Below are 22,469 nucleotides of genomic sequence, written 5' to 3'. Positions count from 1 at the left end.
AATTGATTTCAAACTTAATATAGAACACAAAAACCCAAATATGACCAGTATACTCCTGAAGAACAACATGAGGGGATCTGAGAAAACAAACATTAAGAATTACATACAACTCCAAGGATCTCAAAAGCAACTTTATTTGCTTTACAAAACACAAACTTGTCTTTTTATTCTTTCTCACCTTACTCACCTGTATCACTGTCTCCAATCACTCAAGTAATGCAGCTATGAAGATATCATCTTTGGCTCCTCCTTTTTTTCTATTCTCTTGACCTTTCACCTTAAGACCAAGCAGTTTCTTAAATCCAATCCCTCTTTTCTGTAACTACTCATTCCTTCCGAATGCAAGCACTCTTCAACACTGACCTCTACTACAACTCTAACAAGTTGTCTCCCTGCTTCACTTGCTCTTTACTTCCTATACCAACTACATGAACCCTTCCTTTACAACCTCTCCTATCTATACAATGTGGCTGTAATCAAGCCAATGACTTACTTTAAATTTTCAGTAAATCTCCTTCTCACTGCCAAGGGGATCAAGTTCACTCCCCTTACCAGATAACTAAAGATCCTTTACATTGCAACTTCCAGACTCATTTCTTGCCAAAGCACAAACGCTTCATACCCTTTCGTTCTGTCTGCATTAGACTATTTACCACTTTCATAAAATTCTGTAACTCTTCACAGCTCTTCTCCTGTTAGTTATTTAACAGCCTTCTTGGTTATCACACCAACTGTGGCAGTATAGTAATGCTTGTGTTCAAGAAACACTTATTTTACTTAATAATGCCCCCAAAGTTCAATAGTAGTGAGGCTGGCAATTTGGATATGCCAAACAGAAGCCATAAATTGCTCCCTTTAAGTGAAAAGTTGAAAAGTTTTTGATTAAATAAAAAAGAAAATTATATGCTAGGGTTGCTAAGATCTACAGTAAGCACAAATCTTCTATCCATGAAATTGTCTAATTTATCAATTAAACTTTACCAAAGGTATGTATGAATAGAAAAAACATAGAATATATAGGGTTTGGTACTATCCACAGTTTCAGGCCTCCACTTGGGGTCTTGGACTGTATCCCCCACAGGTAAGAGGAGACTACTGTATACTATAAATAAAGCATATTCCAGGAAATATTTGTAAGAATATATATTCTGATTATCATAATATATAATAGTATCTGTTTTCAAATACTAAATTGGAATAATTTAGCATACAATTATGTGATTTGAATATAAGCAAGTATTTATACATAAACTAACATCTACCTGCAAATGGTAACGTTAAGAATACACCAGATCAGACACTGTATCATATTTCATATCTCTTACACCCAAAGATAAATCCATGTTTCACTCCCAGGAAGTGTTCAATAAAGCTTTGATGAATTTATGAATATTTCTAGCTTAGAGCCATGTGCTTAAATTTAACTCTGCGTAAACATAGGATTGTGAGTATGTAAGCTCTTCAAATTAATCCAGATGGCAAATAAAATCTGAACCAGAAATTACTGGAAGACTAGATGGCCAAGATTCTATTCACACATTAGTTCATATGAATTGAAAATTGTCAGTATGTTTTTAGTATATCAAGCATTTGAGCAAGTAGCCAAGAAAACAACACATAGAAATGTTTATATTGTTAACCTCTGATATCTTTCCAAACAAAAATGTCTATTTAGGGTTTTAACCTCTCAATTGCAATATTTAGAGGACTTGAGATATGCACATATGGTGGCAAGAAAAATGAACTTTATCCCACAAATGTTTTTTATAAAGATCATCTTCCCACAAATAATCAGTTGCAATTCAAGAATAATCTTCCACCTCCTATATATTTATGCTACTATGAATAAAAATTATACAGTGTTTACTACTGTGTTCCAGACAAAGTGATCGTTACTTTACATTCATTTAGTTCTTCAAATAATACGAGCATCATAACACCATCTCCATTTTATAGATCAGAAAACTGAAGTGTAAAAGGGGTTAAATATTGTGCCCAAAAGCCTCACAGTTACTATATGGTAGGTCCAATATTAGAACCCATGTCCATCAAACTCCAAAGACCAAGTTTTTAACAGATGCACTATTCTGCCTCCCTGAAATCTTAAAATATAATTTTTGAAGCCAACCCCAATTTTCAAAAATGTACTAGTGCCCCCTAAAAGTAAAAAAGAAGAAACATCATGGCAACAATAGCAACACATGACATCCAGAGTTTCATATTCAAAATCTAATTCCATCACTGAGTGACATAAGGCAAGTTATCTTAAACACTAAGCAACACGTGCAATTCGATATAGAAATAAGATAAGAGTATCGGATACTCATTTTTGCAGCCTACACTTTGGTGCATGAAGCTGCATCCCAACTCTGAGCTCCATTATTTACACGAGAGATCTGTTCTTACTGCAAACATCTGAACCTGGGACACTAGGGAGGTGTGCTCTATCATCATCATCTTCCTTCGGTATTTTAACTCTTGGTCACTGGTTCACAAATCTCTTTCCCCCATAGAAACAGAAGGCAACAGAAGGCCCCAGATTTAGGTCATTACTTCCGTTACCCATTCCAGATGGCAAATCCCAATTATTTCTCCCCGAACGACTGCCTTCAGTCTACGCTCCATCCAGGTCCAGATAGACACTATTTCTTCTCCCGGGACTGAAAATATATATAAAAGAAAAAGTTTCCCTTGTCCCCAGGTTTCAAAAAGAAGGAGACAGAAAAGGGAAGCCTGTTTTACCAGATTTTGTTCTCACCCATTGGTTAGAGGACAAGGATAAGCAGGAACTCTCCCTCCAGAAAGCCTGATATTTTGCTAAAAACATGTTTCCTTCAAAGAAATTGTAATATAATAAATATTACATATAGCATGTATTTTGAATGTACCAGATTCCCTACTCTTAGGAAACTAGACTGGATTCCAAGAAGTTTAGTTAACCTTATGATCACTCAAAGCTTTCAAGCTTTGGATCTTAGGGCTTTTAGACAAGTTGGGATTGAAAAGGATCAAGTTATTGATGTACCTTCTCACAGTGTATTTATTTTCTCAAAGGCATTCACACGTCATTTACATACACAATGTACACTGTAAACCACTTTCCTGAATTGCCTGCATTTGAAAGGATATTCTTCACACTCCATGGGCTCATAATCATGAATTCACTGACTACTCAGAGAGCAAATTGAAAAGTGTGAAGCAATTTAACATGTACCACACAAAATGCTAGAACCTGTGCCAAGAAGGAACACTAATGACTGAATTCTACTCAAATTCAATTCAACGCCTGCCTTAATCGACATGGAAAGCCTGCTGTCACAATTTATATACTTGGGGCAACACACAGCAGTGTCTCCCCAACGCTATTTAGCATTTTCATTTGTTTCAGACCTTACTGAGGCATTTCAATGGTAGGTCTCCCCATTCTGACAAAACAGTACATGGCTTATAAAATGTAAGGATGTTGAACGCGAGTTGTATTCTCAGTACAGAAAATCACAGTGGATGGATGCCCACTGCACAAAGACCATCACTTCAACTGCCAGGCTCTATACATTTGTGCTGGCTGGAGAGCCAGCGCAGAGCATTCAAAGAGAGAATGGCCTCTGGAACACAGAACCTCAATTCATGTTCTCACCACTTACCGACTGTGATGACAGCCACCCAAGGACATTTTTGAGGCCCAGTGTCCCCTTTTGCCCAAAAGGGGTAAGAATAATGTTACCTAGATGGGATATGGTGAAGACAGGAGCCCATTTAATATGTTTAATGTAAAACTATGAACTAAGTTATTTTGACATGAACCATGAAGGCAAATCTTAGATATGTGAGGTATATGAGGTCCAAAATGTATTCTCTTAAAAGTTCTCAATGTGGCTGTTTTCTAGTTACAAATGAGGGTCTTCCTGGGTATTTTAAAGATTTACCTTCCATGAGATGAGGCATACTTCATAACACAATAACATGAGTACAAAACAAAAAATGCCATCAACCCTCAACTACTAGGCATTTGTGCTCCAAACGATCAAAGCAGAGAAACAGAGTTCCTCCCTTCCAGCACAGTCGCCCCATGAACCTGATGCCAAGGCGGTTCCCAATGCTGCACAAGAACCGAGTTTGTCCTAAGAAACACATCAAGTCCACTCATGGCCGAAGAAGCAAGCTCGAACGACGTTGATATTAGCAACCAGGCCAGGGGCCATTCGAGGTGCCCCGGCGGTACACAACCCATGTGCTGACAGGTTAACGTAGATAAGCAATGTAAGGAATGAAGAAACTATTCCACCCTCTCACCCCTCCACCTCTGCCTCCCCACCACACAAATTAAATGCAATCGATAGGAAGTTCAACAACACAGACAGTATCAAATGCTGACATAAATATGTGGTTTGTGTCTCCCTCCCTGTAAAGATTCCTGTAATTTGTAAAACAGTGCAGTGTATTAAAAACTGTTGAAATGTCTTTATTAAACACTGAAGTAAATGCTTTGAGTAGGATACTAATACATAAAATTAGATTTTGTTGGGGAAAAATAATGTATCTTGGAAGCACTTCTGACCTACTTAATGTATGGTTTCAACTTTTTAGAACTGTTAGCATTTGAAGAAGTTGGTTCGTGTCCCATATGGTCTATAGCAAATATTGTGCCTTAAACCATGCATGTAAATTGCAGGAGAAGAGCTGAGTCAGACAAACATCTTCTCAGTTCACTTTCTGATTTTCAATTAACATCTAATTTACAATACTTCTTAATACAAATATATAGTTGAGCTCTTCAGACGAGCTTGACAGGATTAGCACACATTTTGTAAGGAGCTGACAAAACAAGCATTCCATTAGCCAGCCCACAGTGTCTCAAAATCTAATAATCAAGATCCCATTTTCAGCGCTGACAATGGCAAAAAAGAAAATAAGCAAGGGATCCCCTCCTCCCACTTTCTGGGGAAGAACACATTTTGTAGAATTCATTCCATAGCTTTGAGGCTATAATTTTTTTTTTAATTTTCTTCCCAAATATTATTATTTAATACATAACTAGAGGAAGTACACCACTAACCATATTTCTAAAACATTCTACTGTATGCAGGGTTGGGGAGAGGACACTCCACGCCTTAATTTAGGAAATATAAGACCACGATTAATTCCAGGTCTTGGAATGTGAAAGAACTGGAAGACGCCTCAGAAATTTCCCCAGTAGAGGAAATCCTACGTCCCCAGGAATCTTGCCAGGCACCTGAGCCCTGGCCTAGGCCAGGCCTAGCTGTGGGCTCAAGATGCTGCAGGGGGCTTCCCTACAGTTCGGGGGAGCAGCAGTGCCCCTTCCCCCACCTCCCCAGACACCAGATGGCCCCAGCGGGATGTGCAAGGCCACAGCTTAAATGGATTATTTGCCTCTATCTTTTCTAAGCATTCTTAGAAAAGCTTAGGGAGGGAACTGGATTTAAATATTCTAAAAGATGGGTCTAAGGTACTGCTTGAAATAATAGGTAATATTCAAAAAGAAAAAATATAATAATGATGGTAAATCACTAGCAGTTAATATTTTCTACCTGAGTTCTAGAAAAATGTAAGGGCTTTCTTCTTTCCACTAATCTCAGTGATTGAGAGGCCTAACGGATGACTGATGTGACTAATATTCTTAAGGTTTCAAAGAATATGGTGGCAACCAAGGGAGCCTAAATTTTAAATCAGGGAAATTTGCTAAGATGTAAAAAAATAAGACTCATACATCTACAGTGGAGGAAAACAATATGGTTTCCGTAGAAGAAACCCCGCAATGGCATATATTATAGACTTTCATAGAAAAGTGAGCCATCATGAAGGCCAGAGGAAAAGCTGTGAGATCATATATGAACTTTTTCAAAAGGTCTTCTCTAGACTCTTTCACACTCTTAACTGTTTCAATGTGGACAAAGGAAGCCTAAACAGAGAAGGGATGGGAATCCCTTACCTGGAATCCCTTCTCTTAGGTAGTTCATGTAACAATTCACGAAATTTATCGGTCTAAGGGTATATATTCAAGAAAAATATAACCTTATTCATATCTAATAACAGCAACTGCCATTTGTTGGCCAAAAAATGGATGTGGGTCCTCATGACAGAGGCTGAAGAATTACTATTGCAAATGAAGAACAGAATACAAATATGTAAAATATAATGCCTTAGCCATCCCTTTTGCAAAAACTGAATTTTGTCCACTTCTGAATTGGCCCTAGACACAGGAGGAGAAAAAAAAAATTCAAGATCTGAGAAATGAAAACTAAAACAGAAATGACTGGCTTAGAGAAGTGGCTCCATGGAATGCATTTTTAACATGAGGGTTTGGCAACCTAGAGTGGTGCCAACCAAGAACTATATGTTTGGGTACTTAATATTATGATGGAATAAAGTAGACATGGTGTTGAACATCAATTTTAAAATACCACACCCATGAGGCTGCCAATGAAGCTAGAAAGTACAACATCGAGGACTAAAAGAATGATACAATCTTATGGAGAAGTGATAAACTTAATGAAAACTATCCCTAGAATTAGTATATTAGGAAACTAGGGCACTGGTTATAAAGCAAAGTGGAAAGGAGATACCTTTAGGATGCCAAAAAATCTATTTCTATATAAACAGGCTTGCAAATGTGACTCTAAGGCAAATGTAACCTTGCAAATCACTGACCTTTAATCATGCTTGGATTTTTTTCAAGAAAGAATCATTGACTCAGAAGATTCCAAGTAGAAAGTCTTTTTTCAGAGTGCTCACACTTGCGTAAGAGGATAAGGTTATCCTTCTGGACAAATATTTACCTCATCTGTCTAATCAGCTTCCACGCATCATTCAAAATACTACTTTCTTCAATTTCTTTTGACATTATATTTTCAATTGCCTGAGCTTTCCTGATATACCCTGAAGTACAAAAAGAGAAAAGAAGAAAGAAAAGGAGGGGGAAGGGAGGGAGAACACCAACTTGTTTTATCAGCTCTCTGCTTTTCCAGGTAATCTCTAGACAAATCTGAGAGATTAATTTACACACGGAATTTGCCCAGGCTCTTCCCATATTAACACTCAGATTTACACCTATTAGAATAGTTCAACAGTGAAACAGGACACCTCAGTCTCTGTTCTGGAAGGACTTCCTGCAGCATCAGCGTCCCAGTGTCCCTCAAGACCCTTCTGAACTGTAGAGAGTAAGAGAAATCTGATTGCAAATGCAGGTGGCCATGTACTGCACTGAAGAAAGGCAGTCAGGCACTCCTTTGAATTATCTGCATCTTTGTGTCTATTTATACGGACATTAATTACCTATACTCTGTCCAAATAGATTTGGCTGCATAAATACATCTGAAGCTGTGCTGCATTAACTACTTACTTTCATGTATACCAAAAATGCCCTTTGAAATCAAAATTCAATTAAATTAATACGATTTCTTTTTTGATCTACAGTTTCATGAATTTGAAGTCAGAGTTGTGATTGTTCCACAGATATATTAAGTATTGTTTCACAAATACATTGAGTATGACACAAGTTATCATTATGAATATTCCTCCTTGGATAACATTTGAATTTGGTTAGAACAAAAGTTTGTAGATAAGGGGTAAAGATCAATATTAATAATCTATAGGTATTTGGAACAAACTACACACCTAACAGTAATTCATCCTGTGATAAACATTAAAAATCAGGTATGACCTTTGTCCTCAAATACTATGTATTCTTTTTTTAAATATACTGTATATTTCTATTGATTCCTATTGATTTCAGAGAGGAAGTGAGAGGGAGAGATAGAAACACCAATGATGAGAGAGAATCATTGATGGGCTGACTCCAGCACGCCCCCTACTGGGGATCGAGCTGCAACCCCAGCATGTGCCCTTGACCAGAGTGGAACCTGGGACCTTTCAGTTCACAGGCCAATGCTCTATCCACTGAGCCAAACCAGCTAGGACAAGGACTTTATATTCTAATTGGGTTTGGAAAAGATGAAACTATTTTCTTAGCCATTCCACTCATATCAGATATAAAAGTAACTGCATTTGTCTTAGTCTGGACTCCTCCAGGTAAAGCTGGATGGATTTCTATTGTTTGCATTTCAAAGAAGGCTTCCAAAAGGCCAGCTAAGACTGCAGTAACCATTTCATACAGCCAGACTCTGCAGCCAGGAGACTTAACATTAAGTTCTGGGCAATCTTAGCAAACACATTTAACTTCACCAAGCATCTGTTTTCCACTCTGTGTAATGGGAAGATTAATAAACTCCACCATACAGAGCTGTAGTGTTCAGGTGAAATAATGTACTCAAATGTGCTCTGAAGCCATAAAGCCTTTTGACACCAAGCCAGAAGAATATGAGGACCCCTGTCAGAAAAGTTCAAAAAGAATACTTTATTCCAGGGCCAAGCCCTCCACTCCGAATTTTGGAAAGGGCAGGTCAAAGGTGCCCTGGAGTCTGGAGAGCACAGTCCTTTTTGCTTTTGAGTGGCCATCTTTCACATATCTGTCCTCATCTCACTTTAGGGACTTTTTTTTTTTTTTTTTTGGACTCTTGTTTGGGATTTCAATGTACTATATATTTTTTCTGTCATTACAACTTTTGTCTTATACAGTGCCAAAAGGGAGGCACAAAGATTTTGCCATTCTTTAGCCAAGATGGTAAATCTAAAGCCTTTCATTTCACTAAATTAAAAAGCAGGGTTGATACTTTAAAAAGTGATCTCAGATTTTGGGCAAACTTCTCAGCCTTCCACTTGGGCCATTCTTATTTCACTTTCACTACACACACAAGTATGCTTCTGGTACTCAAAGACAGGGAAGAAATAAGATTAGAGTAATAATCTATTCAAGGTTGTTTTAACTTCAACCGTTATGTTCAAAATAAACCTGTGTTAAAGGAAAAACAAAAGTAAATGCTGTTAAAGGTTATTTTTCCTTACCCTACATCTTATTTGCTGAGGAAAATAAACATTTATACTTGAGGTGTTTCAATCTGTACGGCGCAACTACTGAAATTTTAAAATTGAAAACATTCATAAATAGAAAAGAAACCACTTGTCTTCACAAAATCTTCTTCTGGACAATTTCTAACATAAGATAAGCTTGGAATGGCGTAATTGCTGAAAATGCATTAGCTAATTTTTGACACTGCTTATTATATAGTCACATTTGAAACTAATGATGTTTAAAAGGCAGACACTTTCACTTTAATTTGTGTGCAAAATTTTATTTATTTTCCTGGAATTGGGCCAAGTGAGCCCTGTTCAGCTCAGGTTGATAGCTGGTTGAATCTTTCACACAACGGAGTAGAATAGTTTTCCTAGACAATCTTTAGAAATAACATACTTCATTTCCACCTTACCTAAAACCATAAAGTGCACCATTTTCACCCGGTTGTAGATACTATTCAAAACAAATTTCTCAATAAAAAGCACGTTTAGGAGTTGTACTGAATTTCTGGTTGCTCAGCCACTAGTTACCCCTGGCAGAGCACAGCCTGTCCTCCAAATGACCAAGGAAGGCCCAAGAAACTTTTAGTGGGATAGACTGTTAAAGGTGAGAGGGGAAAATGTATAAGCCAAAATGAATTAAATCAGGTTGTGTGTGTGTGTGTGTGTGTGTGTGTGTGTGTGTGTGTGTGTCCCGGACTGACAAGTTTCTTCTAAGCTACTTCGAGTTTTGATTAAGTATCTGCAGCAAGAGTTCACCAGGAAAGATCTGATAACGCGAACGGAGCCCACACACACACACACACACACACACACACACACACACATCCTCCTTGTCAGAACAATGTGCTATCAGAGGCTGAAATTAACAAGGGAATTTCCATCAGTTTTCCTTGCGTGCATCTCTCCTTCCTTCGGGCGCAAGAGAGGTGTTATAAGGTTACCTAGCTACGGAAGGGAAGCACCCGCAGTCACAGACCGAGGAACCCCGCACACCATCTGGAGAGGCAGAGATGCGTGTGGTCCTTTGCCCACTCCCTTCCTCCGCCCCCGCAAAGCCCACGCCCCTCGGGATGGGACAGAACTCGCCTTCGGCTCACAAACAACTCTCACTGTCCGGTCGGTCCCCACCACCCCTGGAACCTTCCTTCAGAAGTCAGTCGCAAGTCCACACTGATCCCGGGTCACCCCAACCTCCATTCGGCAGAGCCAGGGTTCGGGAGCGCCGGGAGCCCCGCGGGAGGCGAGGCGGGCGCGGGCGTCCCGGGGCGCGGCGCTCACGTGGTCTCCGGCCGCGGCACGTGCAGCTCCGACCCGAGGCGGCGAGAGGGAAGCCCCGCCCCGCGCGGGAGGCGAGACCCGCGGAGGCGCCGGGCGCGCGCCGGGGAGGGGAGGGGAGGGCAGGTCCCTGGCGCTCCGGGACCCGGCGCGGAGAAGCCTGAGCTTCAGGCGGTGCCGGTCCCACTGCACCCCCCTCCCCGGGGGGTGTACGCCGGAAGGAAGACACAAGTTTGAATGGGGTGGCAACTTTGATTTTTTTTTTTTCTTTTTAAATGGGCAAATGCATTGGAATTCCATCTAGCGTGAGAGCTTTCCAAGGGCGTCCCAGCCCCCTTCTCGCCTGGAGCCCACACTGGAAATCCCTGGCAAGGAGGGAGCAGACGGGTCCCGAGGTAGCAATTCCCTCCCCACCCACCGCTGGGGGAACAAAGAGGAGGTGTTGTGCCCGCCAGGCGGAACGCCGGCGGAGTGTTGGTATTTAAAACCCACGGCGGCCAGCTGTGTTTATGCCTCGTTTCGTCTGGCTGGGGGAGGGGAGGGGAGGGGGGATCCACTCCAGGACGTTTTTCCCCAAACTGCGAGCCTGGGGCTTGGCGCCCGGTGCCGCTAGCACACCCCTCCAGTCACCTCGGGCCGCGGCGGCTGCCGCTCGGGGGGTCGGGAGGGAAGGGAAGGGAAGGAGGGGCGGCGGAGGGGCTGGCCGGGGAGGGGAGGAAACAGGTGAGCTCCCACCGCCACCCACGGGCCACGGAGCGCCGCGGTCCCCCGCGCGCCACGTCCCAACCTGGAGAGGCACTTACCGGCTTTACACGGGTCCTTGTAATCTATCACCTCCTCCTTTTCCTCTTCGCTTCCCTCAAAAGTGTAATCGTAATCGAGGCCAGCGCAGACCCACAGTTCCCCGCAGAAAATAATCCCCGAGGCCACCAGCCACCGGAGCATCCTCGGGGAGCGCGCTCCCAACCCCATCCTCCTCCCCGGGAGGAGACGGAGGGGACCGGACCGGGAGGAGAGGCGTCCGCGGTCCGCGCTGCTGTGCGCGGGGGGTCAAGGGGACCGGCGCTCCTCTCCCCGCGGGGAGGCTCCTCGGCGGGACCGGGGTGCTCAGGTGTCCGGAGACATGCGTGTGCCGTTGGGACAGTAGAGGGGGGGGGGCGGCAAGAAGTGCCGGTTACCCCCAGTTGCAGAGAGAAGTTGGCGACGGGCCCGCGGGTGGGCGGAGGGCAGGTGAGGAGCTCGTCTCCCGCAGGCGGCGGGGAGGAGCGGCTGCGGGCCAACTCAGCTCGGGCGGAGTGGGCGCTCGCAGCCGGCCAGGTCGTCCTTCTGGCGGCCGAACTTCCCACGGCCGCGGCTGGGCGAGCGGCGCCCCGCGGGCTCAGCTGCACTCGGAGCTCCGGCTCCCGCGCCGCGCCCCCGCCGCTGCCGGGACCTGGCGGCCGAGCGCGAGCCGCCGCCGCCGCCGCCTGCGCCCGCCGCCGCTGCTCCGGGAAGATGAATCCGGTCTGCACATCAGCACATCTGAACTGAAAGGGGAGACCGAGGAAGGGGGTGGGGGGCAGGCATGCCTACGCCTCGAGACCTTAAAAGCCTGCTGAATGAAGCACTGACTGCAAGGAGAGCCGAAGTATGAGGATTGGGGGATGCAATGTTGGCCTTTCCCCCCCCCCAGGCTGTCTTTTTACCCTCTTCCTAACTTGAAAAAAAAAAAAAAAATCTTCGCCGCATCTAACCCAATCACTTGCATCCTGCTTACTTATTCATACAATCAGGGTCAGGATCCGGGCCACAGCCTCCTCTGTGACTTCTTTTGATAGCCTTATACAAACAAACAGACACGAGCGCGCTGAATATTCCATTTCTATTTTACCGAAGATAAAAAAAAATGTATATAACAGGTATCTGCGTCCGCGAACAGCAATTCATAGACGATGTCCGTGTCAGTCTTGAGAGTCAGACCGGGGAGTGGCGCGAGGGATCCTAACTTAGCCCCAAACCTCTGCTTCCCCTCCCCCAAATAAACAGCCAGTGTGTTTCTGCCCTTCGCTGCCCATTAACTCGAGTCCAACCCAGGAATGGAGGAAAAGTGCCGGAGCCTCCGTGACTTAGGTAAGGAAACGGTTTAAAAGTCCTTTAAAAGCCCCCTCACCAAAAAATTTTGCTAAGAACCAAGATCCTCAAAACTACAATTAGAAGAGAAAAAGCAAAAAACATTCAAAGTCAAGTTACAGATTGCAGCCGCAGGAAACGTTCAGACCTTGCTGACGGGCTGGCGCTAGGGCTCACGTGGGCGCAGGCAGGGAAGTTGGAAGGAATACCCGGGAAGCAAATTTTCTCTGACAGTTCTGGCGCCCGTGCCCAGAGTTGTGCTCGGTAGCCTTGGGCTTGAGCTGCTTCACACCGGAGAAGAGTGTGTAAAACCTGGCAGCAGGGTCCGCGAGGTAAACCGCATGTCAGCCTAGCAGACGCAAGACAAACACAGGCTGTGGGAAATTGGGAAGAAGAAGAAAAAAAAAAAAAAATCAGAGGAAATCTCTGCAAAACCCCCCGGTGTGAGCAACTCAGAGGTTTGCCCACATCTGCAAGTCGTTTCCAAAATAGGTGAGAAGTCCCCCAAAGACCCAAGGGACTGGTGATTGGGAGCCTTTCCTTTTCCAACTACGTCTTGAACTGTCACCTTAGTGGGGACTTCTAAAAAACTCCCGTTGCCTTCACATGTTAACATTTAACTTTCCCAAGCTCCCATCAACATACAGGCTCATCTGAAGGGAAATAGGAAGGTAACTACACACACACGCACACGCCTTTGACAGGTAGACCAGATCTTTGGTTTAGGGGATTTGACCAGGTTTTATGCTGGTTGAAGAGAAATTAGAGGCTAATCTTGAAGAAGTATCAACTATTTCCAACTTGAACTAAAAATGAAAGGATGGGAGGACTAAGCAGAACTGACTGGCAAGAGAAGCAGCCTCCCTTATGCAGATCTCAACCTCGTAACCTCCAGCTCACAGAGCAGAGAGCAGGTGTGAAAAGAGCATGTTCAACGAGCTGGTGGAGGTATTTGGTTTTGAAAACTCTTGCTGAGTCATTCTCAAGTTCTTTTACCCATCCAAAAAAAAAAAGCTTGCATAATTAATAAAGGCGTTGCTCTAGGGCAGGGCTAAACAATGTATTCTGCTTAGCCCCTGGGAAAGCCTAGAAAATCCGACTTCCCTTTAGAGATCCTTGCTCTGGAGCTGCTGACAGTGTCCCTACTCCCTGCCCCCCTCCTTTTAAAATGCCCCTTGGTAATCCAGATGTCAGCAAACATCTCATCTCATTAGACTATGTGATCATATGTAAATTTTCGAGACTTGGTACCTGGAGTTTGCCTAAACACCACTTACTTTAAGGAATAAAGATGTCTCATTCTTTGGTCCTGAAAAAAAAAAAGAAAAGTACCATATAGGGACATCTGCCTCATTATATAATGATTCCTATTATGTTTTCCTTAAAGAATTTGTTATTGCTTAGTTTTATAATTTTATAAATGTGCAATCCAGAGTTAGAACATAGTAGAACCTCAAATCAAAATATAGAAATGTTTCTTTATACCTAAAATATTTGCAGAGAATACTTATTTACATCACAGGCCTTTATTAAATCCAAGTTTATAATATTAAAATACACACTTTAAGCTTAATTTATTTCTAGAGTTGCCATGATTGCAAACTAAAAATAGTTTGCCCTGTCCATGGAAAAACATGAATTTACAAGAATTTGCAGGAAAATATAAAAACAAGAATGTGCACATGAGAAGGGAGTTGAGTGTTTGCAGCCACATACATGTATACCCTGTGAACCCAATCTCCTCAGGAAGATAAGAAGAGGAGATGGATTCCTTTAGTAAGTCATGCACTGAAGTCACCTTGGCGTCTAGTTGGCAACTGCCCTTGACCAGCATGGCCACCTGCAGCAGGACCCCATCAGCCCCCAACAATCCTCCAGAATAAAGCCGCCCAAGATAGCTGAAGCAAGAGGCTCCTTCTATGCCAATTGGTATACCCCGTTTGCTATCACAGTGATTAAAATAAATTTGCCTTGTAGGCAATGTCATTTAGAAATGTCTATTTTCTAATGTAGTCAATTTGTGAAAAGCTAGTTGTGATTGTTTTCTGTTATGAAACCAAGGAATGCATGAATATATTCCCCTCAAGTCCCTGGTTTAAAATAATAATTCAAACGTGTACAAAAAAGTAAAAATGTTTCCCTCTCTCCCTTGATCTCAGCCCTCTCCTCTGAAGTGAACACTGTTAACCTGTTAACCAAAGAGTGTATGTAGATGGACTGCTATGAAATTCTTATCTGCAGATCAAAACCAGCAAATATTGGCAATTTCATATGGTTCAATCGATTACTTTCAGGCTTTCTTTTAAAACCCTGCTTTGGATTCATTAATACTGTTGTGTTTTTTAAATTACTCTATATGCATCTCAATAAATATTTTTAAGTGAATAAGCCTTTGACTCCCACGTTTTCTTTTCTTAAAATGTTATATTCTATGATTTTTATATCACAGTATTTCATGCATCACCACTGCAGTAGGCTCCCAACCCTTGAAAATTAGGTTGATACTACATTCAGTCAAAACCTGGGCTTATTGCTGTTTCCTAGTAATGAACATAGTGTCAGAGACAGAATGAAAAAGTGAACAGAAAGCAATATTTGCTTCACAACAGAAGTGCTAACGAAGGTGTTTATTTGTTTCTCCTCAGGAAAAGAAAAAAAAAATATATAACCACCTTCGTTCGGCAGTTGACTCTGGTGTGGATCGGGGCAATGACCCGAGTCTTTGGTTATTCCTTGGTACTTGGTAGTTGGCTGTGCCTCCCTAGTCTCTAGCATGCCCGGGCTCTGGGCACGGAGGCACCTTTTAATCTTACAGCTGTCAGTGACTCCAGACCTCTCACCGGTCCTTCTCACCCCATTCTGATGTGACCCTCTGCATAACGCTTTATTTTGCCATCCTTTGTCTTAGGCTCTCTCTCTCAGCCCTGAGCATTTCTACACCTCTCTCACATGCAAATCTTATTTTTCATATTTTCTTGCAAATTCTTGCAAATTTATGTTTTTACATGGACAGGATAAGAATAGCATCTCTTAATTTTAGTTGTCTCCCAAAGTATGATACTTCAACCACTAATGGTACATGCGATGATTTTTAGCTAACAGTGATAAACTTAAAAAAAAGGTGTTAATGGTTACATATATGTGTATATGTACATGTGTACATATGTATATATGTGTATATATGTATTAGAAAAAAATTCATTACTAACATATTTGCAAATGCATATGTATATATATATTTCTTATGATGCTTAGATTAAACAAGTTAGTTGCTTTATGATATGAAGTCAACAATAACAGTGGCACATGAAGGTTAACGGATGCTTGATAACCACTATCTAATTCAATCCCTATGTCCCCCTACCCTACATTGTCTGTGAAAAACAATCTGTTTGCACCTTTCCTGGACCACAGTCAATTCCTGCTTTTACTTGCTTATCACCCGTTCTCATTGTCAGCCCCCAATTCAGAAAGGCTATGTTTGGACACAGAAATTGCATGTATTTACTCTTAGCATTTTGGGCTTCTTTGCTTGTTTAGGCATTACTTGCTTCATAAGTCTCAAGAAGAGCCACTGACTTTTTTGTTCAGAAACCACGTGTTATTGCCAAACAACTTCTGGAAATTGATAGATCCTCCCTTCCCCCAACTGATTGACTGAGTATGACGTAACCTGCACCTGCGGCCTGGACATTCCTGAGCACCTAACCAGGCACCTTATATGGACTATACATTCAACCACCAATCAGCACCTGCCAAATACCCTAAGCCCTTGATTCCTAAGTACCTCAGTGCCTAATCATGTGCCTTATATGAAACCACCAATCAGCGTGTACCGAGTACCCTAAGCCCCATCCCTTCCCATTCCTCCCCTCAGAAGGCGTGTTCCCTCTGCACGTGTTGCTGTTCTCCCCTTCGGGGGGGGGGGGGGGGGGGGGGCCCCGGCAGGGTCCTTCTCCTCTAATAAAGCCTGGAGTCCTGGTTTTCGGCCTCTGTCTCATCTTTCATTAATCAGTGTATCCTTTATTCAGAGATCAGCTTTACCAAAGGAAAACGGGGGGGAAAGGAGAGGAAGAAGAAGGGGTCATCCCACTTCCCATCTGGTGGAACTCACAGTAGTTTCAATTGTGTAACCTCTCCACCTCTACTGAATCCTCACTGTCGTCCCCTGGACACCGAGCTGGGGAGGCACAAGAGTATGGAGCTTGGACATATCCCTCAGCCTGCATTCCAGCTCTCTGCTCACTAGCTTGGTCACTTCCATCCCACTTTTTTAACCTCCCGTGTCCTCAGTTTCCTCATCCATAAAACAGGGATGATCTGAGGAGTAATGCTATTTTATAAGGATTCAATTAATTACTATACGGGATGCACTTTCAGTACTGAGGGTATAGTGAACTTTTGGTACGTGTTTGCTGTTATCATCTTTACTGAGTTAAAAAAAAAAATCAAACTCTTTCCAGCCCCTCTAAGTACATTATTTGGAAAGAGCCTTCTCCCCTTTCAGTTTGCCCTAACTGCCATAACTCTAAGACACAGTAGCACATTCGAAGGTATGCAGGAGAGAGGAAGTAGACAAACTGGTTAAGATCATAGGCTTCACCAATAGAAAACATAGACTTTTAAGTCCCATTTTGCCATTTAGTAGTTATTTTGCCTTGGACAAATTATGACCCTTACTTCACTTTTGATTTTTGAAACAAATTAAATACTAAGTAGGGTTGAATTGAGAATTAAGTAAGATTGTGCATGTAAGGTGTAAGCACATCAAAAGGGTGATGATTATTAATTGACATTTTCCTAGTGATCTACGAGAAAAACCTGCTCATTATGGACTATCAGGCAAGAAATTTAGCTTATATACACACATGTACACACACATACTCACATACCTGGTTACAAATTAAATTAAATAGCTAGAAAAGTTTTAGTTAAAAATTCTACTAATACAAAACCTACCAAACTGAAATAAAGATTAGGTGACATCACTTTTGTTGCTTATAAATTCCCCAACAATATACTTCTGTGACTAAAATTTAGTATGTCTCTCATCTGCCATTTTCTGTTCCCTTAATTTAGCTAATTCGGTGCTGTGTCTCCCCGCCCCCCATATTATGAGCATAAGGTAGGTCTCCCAGTTTTTCCTATGCAATTTCCCTAGCAAATGAAATTTGTACTTTATTTCATTCTGCTTAACTCATGAAAATTAAAAATAGCCACGGAAGCCTTCGATAAACATACTATATGCTTTCATGCAATGAGAATAACTTAATTTAAAAATAAATAATGAAGTAGTAGCAGTTTCTTGTGAAAAAGAAACACCCATGCTCCATAAGGCCCATTATCCAGGTCAACCACTTTTCTGATCTTACGCTAGTTTGAAGATAGGGAGTAAGAGTTGGAATGAGTGAGTCATTCGTGAACTTTTACTGTCACCTCATAATCTTTGGCCCTCCACTGGCTCCTGCAGCTGACCACTCTTGGGGCCCTGCTGTTCTGCTAATCTTTCTGACAAGGACTGTGCAATGGAGAACTGCATGTCTGATGGTGACCAAGGGCCTCTAGTCCCAGCTAATGCCCATTCTCCCTTCAAGCATCTGGTCACGCCTCACTCTGCATTGTATCCTTTTGTGTTCCTCAAATTATATTCTAGATAGATAAATTATATTCTAGATAAATTATATTCTACTCTGCCTTGCATTCAAGTCATTGATGTAATCAAGGTCACATCTTTTTCATGCCCATCTTTTCCATGATGGTCTTTTCTGTGCATGAATCCCACAAAAGACTTTGAGCGTATCAGTGCAAATAACTTTTTTTATTGACAAAAATAAAACTGAGTCTATTTTATCAATCCAAAAAATATTCTAATCACAAGAAATAATTAATGCTAGGATATGAAGAAAAATTAATTTTAAAATCTATACATTTATTATAAAAGCAAGGTTTGGGATCAAAGAACATCTTTGTTTTTTGTTTGGAGTTTTTAAAATCACAGTTTACATTCAATATTGTTTTGTGTTAGTTTCAGTTGTTCAGCACAGTGGTTAGACAAACTTCACGAAGTGTTCCCATCAATATTTGCAGTACCCATCTGGCACCATGGATACATATTACAATATTATTGGCTATATTTCCTGTGCTATACTTTACATCCCCATGACTATTTTGTAACTACTAATTTGTACTTCTTTTTTGTTGTTGTTAATCCTCACCCAAGGATATTTTTCCATTGATTTTGAGAAAGAGTGGGATGGAGTGGGAGAAAGAGAGAGAGAAACATCGATGTGAAAGAGACACATGGACTGGTTGCCTCCTGCACGCCCCTGACCAGGGCCAGGGATTGAGCCTGCAACTGAGGTATGTGCCTTCAACTAGAATGGAACCCAGGACCCTTCAGTCCTCGGGCCAATGCTCTATCCACAGAGCCAAACTGCCTAGGGCCAGATTTGTACTTTGCATTCCCTTTACCTTTTCACCCATCTCCCCACTCCACTCCCCTCTGGCAAATCATCAATCTGTTCTCTGTATCTATGAATCAGACAATGTCTTTGCATCATTGTTGCTCTACTTGTTAGTTATCTTTGAACACTAATTCTTTCTTAGCACATTTTTTTCTTTCTCACCTTTAAAACAAAATGCTTACCCAGATGGTTATTTTGCAACGCAAACACATCAGCAGTATACATCACTTATCATGGAGCCTGGCATTTAACAAGGGGCTCAGAGGCTATGAAGTCTTGTCTCTTCTCGTGCTAACAGACACAGTCCTGAGAACACCAACAATCAAGTCAGAGAATCTGAAAGGAAAGCTCATAAATAGTTATAAATTATAAGTATTTATAAAATGGTTGGGAAATACAAAATTATTTCTTCACAGTTAAAAAGAGACTAGCTATAAGGGAAGACTGGAGGACAATGCTTATATCCATAACAGAACTCTTCTACTTCACAGTTTCATCGCTCCATCCTCTACCTGTAAACAATTAATTTACCTCCTCAAAATAATTTCTGATCACCTGGAACTAATACAAAATAATATTGAATGTGGACTGTCATTGAAAAGTTTTAAATGGATGGTAAAAATAAAATAAATGTCTGACAGCTAGATTTATCAAAGCAAATGTCTTTCAGTAATCAGTACCTAAAAACACAATGTGCTGAAACAAGTTAAATTGTAAAAGCTGACATTATCTACTAATTTCTTGATTAAGTTGTTGAGTAATTGGTTGGCATATATTTAAAACTTGTGTGTCTTTCGTTTTTATGATGCATTGTAAAACCACCAAGTGATTTTATAACTTATTTAACTCTATTCATAATATGCAGCTGCACTTGAACACTAGTTTTTCTGTGAGTATTTCTAAACTCTCTATTATGCTCTGACTCTGGTTCTGGAGCCAGGCCAAATTTATTTTGTAAGCTGCACTGGGCTTTCAGGTGGCCATAATTAATGACCTTGGCCTTCATCTTCAGGTATTATAACTCACTTTGGGTCACTTTCTCAGCCACTAAAGCAATAGTTTTGCACTATAAAACCCATCTCCAATCAATATGAACCATCTGATACACACACACACACACACACACACACACACACACACACACACACACACACATAGCTTTTGATCTTCAAAGCACTCTCACAACATTAACTAATGGTCCCTAAAATAGGTGAACATGGTTTGTTTGAGGCTAGCAACACAAACTCTAAAAATCTGAGATGCTGAATTCAAAGGAGACAATTTCCTTCATGTCTTTCCTCTTCCTCACCTCCTGGGGAAAGCTTTCATTCAGATTTGCTCTGTGTCTGACAACCCAAAAAAAAAAAAAAAATCTTGTCAACAGAGCAGAGCACAGCTGGCCCAGGGATGTCAGCTGTCTGAACAGTGGATTCCGGTTGTCTCACAGGTCAGTGGAGCACTGGAACATGCACATGGCTTTGCCAGGGTACACGGGAGAGCTGGGTTATCAAAAGCTAATGATTCCGACAAGTCTTTGAAAGCACCCCTCATCCTCAATTATCTTGCTATTTCAGATGAAAATGGGTGTGGTATTTTAATTTTTTGCTAGTGGGAAAGTGCTGACATTTTTGGATCATTTCCTCCATTTTCAATGTTAGTTAGCATGTACTTGATAGAAGGTAATACCAGTGCCTTCCAAAGTATTCCCACTCCTCTAAAAACACCACCATCTGTGAGTTGAGGTCATAGTTTATCGTAAGGCTATGCTTAGCGTTTCATTCTTCACTAGTAAGCATTGTGGTGTTACAGAGTTGGAGAAGGTTGCTATCTATTTTTTCTCTCTCCATGATCTTGGGATTTTTTAAAAGTGTGCTCACTTATATGGGTTCCAACATCAACATAATTATAATTAATTCCTATTGCTAGAACAATTTATAAGTTCAGCTCCCTTTTAAAATAAAACACTTTAATAATTTCCAAAAGGAGTAACAAAAGGTTTAGACATTTCTAGATAGCCTGTAGAAATGAGTTGGTCCTCCTGTGTTTTCTTGCTCTATAATAACAGTTGTTATGAGAAATTAAAATTGTCATGTGTTTGGCTTTAAAATCAGTACACTTTTGGAATCATCAGCCCACATGCAGAGACCCTAGCTGCTCTTAATTATTAGTAAAACAGGAAAGTAATTAGTAGAGCAATTAATTCAGAATGCAGTGGAACATTTTATTAGCCATTTTAATTCTAATAACCCAGTATATAAATGCCTCCATTCACAGGACATGATGTCAAAGGATAAACAAAATTATGAAATAAGAAGCATTTCATAAAATAAAATGTGCCAGTAAATGACCTTAACTACACAAAAAGCATAATATCAGAGAAGATCAGTTACTAGGCAGGAAGAGTGCATAAAACAGGGGAGTACTAGTTTGTACGCTTCCTGCCTCTAAAAATTAACTGGCTCCTATTACCAAATTGATATTTACCGCTCTGACCTAAGTTTCATTATTTTTAATGAAGAATTTCCCAAAATAATACACATCAAAGTAAGTAATGTAATGATGATTTTTTTATTTAGCTCAATAGAACTTTTTTTTTTTTTTAAATTTTAGAGAGAGAGGAAGGGAGAGGGATAGAGAGATAGAAACATGGATGAGAGAGAGAAACATTGATCATCTGCCTCTTGCATACCTCCTACTGGGGATTGAGGCCAAAACCTGGGCATATGCCCTGACTAGGATTCGAACCGATGGCCTCTTGGTTCATGGGTTGACACTCAACAACTAAGCCACACCAGCCTGGCTGTAGAACTTATTTTATTGCAAAATCAGTTGTTGCTTCTTTTAAATGTTGAGTACTATAGGCTGAAATGATGGCTACCTTTTTGATCTGTAAGATTTCCTATGCCTTTCAGAATTGCTATCAAAGATGAAATCTGTTTTTCCTCAATTGTTACAATATATTTTCCTGTAATATTAGTGCTTTGGCCATGTCACTCATTTCAGAGTAAGTTTTCAGAATGATTTCTCCATATAAAAGATTTCTGAAGCTAATATAATGTTGTATGTCAACTGTAATTGAAAAAGAAAAAATATTCTAAAAAATAAAAATAAAAGTTCTCCTTAAGAGTTACAATTGTTACTTTTGTACTACAATTGTGAGAGATTTTTGTTTCACTAATGTTCTAATAGTTAATATGATGGGCAAAAATCAAAAGCATGAGCTCAACATCAAAGCTTAAATATTGAAAATACTATATATGAGGAAAGTTGAAAATTAAAGTTACCAAATAAATATTTGCTTATGGAAACCACTAAAATGTATTAAGAAAATGGCAGGATAATATTACCTACTCTTTAACAATATGATTAAAACTCTTAAAGAAATACCGATTTTGTAAATGTTGAACTAATAGCAATGATTGTGAAAATAATTATATATTTCTAACACTTCATAAAAGAGAGGAAATCTTATAATAATTTAAATAATCAGAAAACCTTGACTATATTGAAGCATTTGCTCTGGAGAATGTTATGCCAACCTTCAGATCCTGTTTTCCTACTTGAAAGGCCACGTAGCGTTGAAACCGTTAGTTTCAAAGACAGAAGCAGTGCAGGAGTCAGGCACTAATTGGCCTCGCTGTGTTTCAGAGCACGGGGTTCTAATGGAAGTGTCACCTGAGGCATTAC

General features: G+C 40.9%; 1 protein-coding gene across 1 annotated transcript in view; it reads right to left on the bottom strand.

The window, feature by feature from the left end:
* The window catches only part of TLL1 (tolloid like 1), a 158,468-nt gene extending 147,287 nt beyond the window's left edge, over positions 1-11,181 (bottom strand). The window contains exon 1 of the mRNA XM_008144269.3: positions 11,013-11,181. Within this exon, the coding sequence (XP_008142491.2) occupies positions 11,013-11,181 (169 nt within the window). The remainder of the gene's footprint in view (positions 1-11,012) is intronic.
* Positions 11,182-22,469: the final 11,288 nt, after the last annotated feature.

This window comes from Eptesicus fuscus, chromosome 6 (genome assembly GCF_027574615.1).
Source record: "Eptesicus fuscus isolate TK198812 chromosome 6, DD_ASM_mEF_20220401, whole genome shotgun sequence".
NCBI classification, from domain to species: Eukaryota; Metazoa; Chordata; class Mammalia; order Chiroptera; family Vespertilionidae; genus Eptesicus; species Eptesicus fuscus.
Note: the sequence above shows the minus strand (reverse complement) of the source record. Positions and strands in the feature narration are given on the sequence as shown.